This window comes from Caloenas nicobarica, chromosome Z (assembly GCF_036013445.1).
Source record: "Caloenas nicobarica isolate bCalNic1 chromosome Z, bCalNic1.hap1, whole genome shotgun sequence".
Lineage (NCBI taxonomy): Eukaryota > Metazoa > Chordata > Aves > Columbiformes > Columbidae > Caloenas > Caloenas nicobarica.
Window position 1 is genome coordinate 102,625,779 of NC_088284.1, and position 6,000 is coordinate 102,631,778.

The 6,000-nt window shown below is 36.7% G+C and overlaps 1 protein-coding gene across 6 annotated transcripts in view; it reads left to right on the forward strand.

Annotated features, from left to right (window-relative positions):
- Positions 1-2,137, forward strand: part of ELAVL4 (ELAV like RNA binding protein 4) — a 61,854-nt gene extending 59,717 nt beyond the window's left edge. For 5 of the 6 annotated variants that reach the window (XM_065655977.1, XM_065655981.1, XM_065655978.1 and 2 more), the window contains one exon: positions 1,810-2,137. In XM_065655977.1, coding sequence (XP_065512049.1) covers positions 1,810-2,137 — 328 coding nt within the window. Of the gene's footprint in view, positions 1-1,788 lie in introns of all 6 variants that reach the window. The other variant, XM_065655976.1, reaches the window with a different exon arrangement.
- The last annotated feature ends 3,863 nt before the right edge of the window (positions 2,138-6,000 follow it).

Below are 6,000 nucleotides of genomic sequence, written 5' to 3' on the forward strand. Positions count from 1 at the left end.
AATGGTGAGCAGCCATCAAGCCTGTAATTTCTTTTCTGGTTATTTAATATACACTGCGTAATATCATGCACATTGTTAAATGTGTGTGGAAGTACTACAGGTGTAAAAGGAGAAGTTCTCAGAGCTCAGGAGTTCACTTAGCAACACCGAGTTCCCCCTTTCACTCCCTCAGTCATCACAGAAAATCCTGAGGAACTGTTATTCAGTTCTGGTCTGAAAACTCATCATATGGAAGGTACATGTGAAACCGGATTTTTATCAAGACATTTCTGCTGTGCAGTTGTTATATTCTAAAACATATCCCAAAGTGTAGCTTGAGAAAGCATGGTGGTTTGTTTTTTTTTTCAAACTGATGAAAGGAAAATTGTTGATCCTGAGGGCTGATGCTGTTTAACATCTTCATTAATAGCCTGGGTCATGGGCTGTGATGTGCCCTCCTTGCATTAACAGGTGACACTAAATTGGTGAGGGAGCAGGGACAGTCACTGTGTTCTTGACCATGGCTGCCACTGGGGAGACCTTGACAAGCTGGAGCAACGTGGCAAAATTTGGGAAAGGCAAATGCTCAGCCCCTGACTGCTGTCTTCAGCTACCTACGAGGGGCGTTAGAAAGAAGATGAAGCCGAGCTCTTCTCAAGAGGTCAACTGTGAAAGGACAAGAGTCAACAGTAACAGGTTGCTGCTGGGGAAACCCAACTGAGTATCAGAGTAAATCCTTCACGGTGCGGCTGGTCAAGCCCTGGAGCAGGGGCCGCAGGAGTAGAGTTCCCATCCTTGGGGATCTTCGAAACTTTCCTGTGCAAGGTCATAAGTGACAGATCTAATTTGAGAAGTTGGCCTCGCTTCGAGGAGGAGGTTGGTCGGGTGACCTCCGTACATCCTGCCCAGCCTGTGTTACTCTGTGATGGTTCTGTGTTCTTAAACGCACTACCTGGCTGTAGCTTCCCAATTCAGATGGGAAAGTTAAAGGGGAAAGGTCCCAGACAACAGTGAAGGAGGGAAAGGTTAGGGTGCTGCCTTGGATTTCTAGGAGCTTGTCTCTTTGCCTTGACTATCCAAAGAACCTAAGAGCCTGTTGTGGACATGACCTTCTCACAGTATGAAGGTTTTGGTTGCCATGCTCATTAATTACGTTTATGCACTGTTGTACTTTACAATTGCTGCATAAATCTTTAATACGTTGCCAGCTTTAGGGCTTTTTCGTTAACTGGATTTTTTTCTCAGTGTATGTCAGTTAAGGACTATGTTAGGAGGAGAATTAAAATCTACCACTTACAGAATCTCTCTAAACCTAACAGTATTTTTTAGCCAAAGAGGCTACTGTTATAGCTGAATCCTGACAATGGCGTTTCATCTTAATTTTTAAGTTTTGAAGTTTGGGGTTTTCTTTCACTGCAACCTAGTAAGAAGTAAAGCATTATCTCTCCTCTGCCCTGAAACTATAGTCTTCTAGTGATGGGAATAAGTGGCGAATTCCTACAGGCCTTTTGAAATGAACTTGTGTTTATAGCAGCATGCACAGGCCCTTTTTTGACTTAGATTGTCCTTAAGCATTTATTTTATTAGGTCTTTGTGTACATCTAAGTAGGGCTTATCCTTGAAGGGAGATGCATTTATGCCCAGATTTGGTCAGATTTAGTACAGCTCCCCTCCACTTAAATAAGGCTTAGAGAGCGAGGGTGGCTATGTAGTCATCTTCCAAGGATAGGATCAAGAACCTTCATTATATTGGCTTATTTTAAAGTCTTGGATCCATGTGGCTTGTGCCAAGAGATATATTTAGAATAGACCCCTCTTTTTACTCGGTAGGTTTTCTCCGATCACAATTGATGGTATGACGAGCCTTGTCGGAATGAATATCCCTGGTCACACTGGGACTGGATGGTGCATCTTCGTCTACAACTTGTCTCCCGACTCGGATGAGAGCGTGCTGTGGCAGTTGTTCGGTCCCTTTGGAGCGGTCAATAACGTCAAGGTGATCCGTGATTTCAACACCAACAAGTGCAAGGGATTTGGCTTTGTCACCATGACCAACTACGACGAAGCTGCCATGGCGATTGCCAGCCTTAATGGATACCGTTTAGGAGACAGAGTATTGCAAGTTTCCTTTAAAACCAATAAAACCCACAAATCCTGAATTTCATATCCTTACTTACTAAAATATATATATATAAATATATATACGAACAAAACAAAACAAAAAAAAAACCTCTTCAAGGCTTATATTCAACCATGGACTTTATAAGCCAGTGTTGCCTAAGTATTAAAACATTGGATATCCTGTGAGGAACAGGAAAGGATTTTATAATGCTTAGAAAAAAACCTTTGATGCATTGAATGTTCTTTCATAGCTGTCGTTGTTGAATATAATATACATAGATAACAATGTGCAGGGATTTTTACCCAGCCAGCTAGTTTTACTACCTTCCTTGAAGGTGGGTCTTTTTAAGATGACCATTCACTCATTTGAAAAAATAATAAAACAAAAACAATTTTTACAAACTAATGGGATTAAAAGCGAGAAAAAAAGATTTTTGTTTTCTTTTCTGTTTTTCAAAACATTGATTGAATCAGATTGGTAAACCCCCCACGTAAATTAAAGAGGAATAATAAAAATTGCAAAAAGAAGAACATAATTTTGCAACTTTTTTTATTTTTCCTTTTTTCTTTTGTATCATGTGAACTAAACAGTCTTCTGTTAGGGAATGGGGTTACAGGGGGATACCTGATGACATAACAATTTAAATAACATTAACAATGTTGCCAAAGAGGTGGTCTCTTTGCTGAAAATGGGTTTCAAGAAAAATCTATTTTTATAAAATATAAAGAATTTTTACAAGAGAATCTGGATTTGAGAAAAAAATATTTTGACTGGCTAATTTAGGGGAAATTGACAACTTTGTCATGTTCATACTGCACTGGTAACTTTTTAGAGATCAAGATGTGTGTTTTAAACTGGATTAGTAGATTGTTTTTTGAAGGATGGGCTACAAACAGATGATCTTCGTATCTTTTCATAGCATGTAATAAAAATATTAAATACAGTACGGGAGAGTGTTCTTCCCAGGCACGCAGTTACCCACAGTCAAAACCCAAAAGCAAGGAGATGAGTTGCAAGACGGTTTTTCTTTAAGTCATCAGTATGGGATATCAGCAGAACAAAAGTTAAAAAAATTAATTTTTTGATCAAAAACTTCCTTGGTTTGAGCGGTAGGTGCTACAAAATTATTTACATATCTTAGTATCATAGTTAAATGTAATGTGTTTAGAAAAAATACATTTGCTTTAAATTTGTTAAGAATTTTCAAATTCACTTTATAGCCCAAGCTAATATAATTGGGCTGTGTTGGCACATTTGGAACACTGTTTATGTTGCTTGAAACACTTATTTATTTAATTGCCGATGTGATGCATATGGCCAAAATCAAATATAGCTAGTTTGGCTAGTCTACTTATTTGTTTACTTAAACTATGGGAAGAAGCATATTATTGTGTCATTTTGTTGTGTGTGTATGTGTATATATAATATAAATATATATATATAAAGTTATTTTTTCTTTTGGTTAATTTATTATAAGTTGTAACACTTTGCTAGTTTTGTTTGTATATGTCTTAAAATGTTTTCTTATGATACTTAAGTGACAGAGGTATCAAGGTAACTTGTGTAGAAATATTGTTTGATATATTGTCATGTTTGTTGTGAATATTTTTTCTTACTGCACAGTAGAAAAGAAAACAACTGGGTCTTTATTTTAATGTAATTCAGATTGGGGAAAACAGAGCTAAGGGAACAAAATGACTGAGGGGGTGCTCTCCCATGTCCAGTGCACTGATCATTTTAGTATGTTTGTGCTTTGTACGGTTATATATTTAAAACAAAAAAGGGTCATGCTCTTCCCTGAGTACTAGAAACAGTTACTCGCTATGCATAATCTAGTTGATAGTTAAATTTGCTATTGCTTTTCTTGTCTTGTTATATAAAATCTTTTCAATACAAGTTTAGTCTTAATGGTAATAAAACGTTATGGTTATTTATAACTTGTGCTTATTTTGTGCATTTTTTCCATGCTATACCCACTAACTGCATGTAGACTAAGTATTGTTTTTTCACACTGAAGAGGCAAACTTTTGTAGTAGACAAATAACTAAAAGCAAAGGCTGCATCATAATTTTATCAGTTTTTTACTTTAACAATGTTAGATTTTAGTTTAAAGGAACACTCATTCAATGTTCAGGGAAACCTTTATACATCATCTGCTATGAATGAGCGCAGTTTGCTGGGAAAGTTTTGATGCATTTGCTAAGCATTAGTGGGGAAGGCATGTCAGAATCTTTTCTCTACGATGTGTTTTACTATCTGAATAATAATAATTTAAAAAATCTTTCTTAGGACCAGGCAGTTGTATACTTTAGTTATAATGAATGACTTCATGTTAACCTTGCTAGTTTAGATCATTTCTGAGGGAAAGTATTGTAAATGTTTTTTTCATAACCTTGTTGTGTTTGAATTATTTGTACTTTAATTGTCCAGACAATAAATGAAAGTGTGTAGAATGGCTATGGACTTTCCACCTTTTTAACCGTGTTCAGATGTTTTTAGTAATTCCAATTGCACCTCAAAAGAGAGATGTTAGAGTTTGACTTGGCAAGCGAAGGTCTTCAAGAGAGAAACGTACTAGTCAAACCAGACTGAGCATATTCTTTTTTTTTTTCCTTCTGAAGGTTAGAAAGAATCGGCCATTTATTGAACACCAAATACCAAACTGTAACTGTAACTTTATTTGAATGTGGAAGATACTGAAGGATTTCTACTATATACAGTATTTTTACACAATGAAAATATTAACTTGGTCAATATCAACACTTAAAAGTAGCAAGCAAATTTCAGAGTTAATATGGTTTTTAAGCCATCATTTAGTTTGACTTTTCTATGAATATGCTATGAATGTCATGCAATATGAAACGGTGTACGTATCTGCTGTACAACAGTATATATGGTCACATTCCAAATTTGATTCTTTTCACCATGTGTTACAACTAGAGTTGATACTACTTTCAGTTGCCTTGTTTGAATCCCATTAATACAAATATTCACTTCATGTTTATGTTCTGTAACATTCACTAATTGAGAAAATGTACCTTGTAAAACTGCAGCATTGAATTTCGTAACCGAGATTAGGAAAACTATATCAGAGGGCTGGATGGACTGTGTGGTTCTTCAGCTCCTTCACCTATTAATAAACTCGTGTTTTTGTGAGATTAAGTTACCATGTTGGTTATAATAATTTCAGGCCACAGAATGTTGTTTGTTAAACTTACGGCTTGCTTAATTCATCCTTAAATCAACCATTCCACAGAAACATGCAAAGTTATTAATTTGCCCTGTTTAAAGACTTGGTTCTGACAAGCATCATCCATCCATCGTACATATATGTATATACACACACTTTTGATGATATACATATATACATACACTTCACAACATAGTGTAATGTGCACCAGCCCACTTTAAAAAAAAAAAGACTGCACTGCCCAATTAAGAAATGGTAAATAGTGTTTGTTAGTAGCTACGCTAGAGCATTTGATAGGTTCATTGCCCCTTTTTTATTTCCTGTCCTTTGTTCTGTGTACCTCACGATGTCAGGAAGATGGTGAGATGAAAATCACTGTACAATTTAGATGTTCTTAAGACAGAAACATCACTGTACATGCTGGCATTTTGCTGTTGACTTCAGAGAGGCCAGTTTTAATCCAGATTATTTCCCCGCTTCCCTTTAAAGGTTGGCTGCTGGTCTTATACATCTTGGTCACAGAAGGTCCCTACTTCTCCAATCTCTACAGCTCACATCAGTGAGCTCACAGGAGCTGCGTGAAAGCTCACGTGCACCTGTAACACCAGAGAATGGACTTGGCCAGGTTTAAGATTCTGGTGAATCAAGTTCAGTCCCTGTTTGGGAGTATCACAAATGTACGCTGCATAAACATGGTCACAGATGGGCT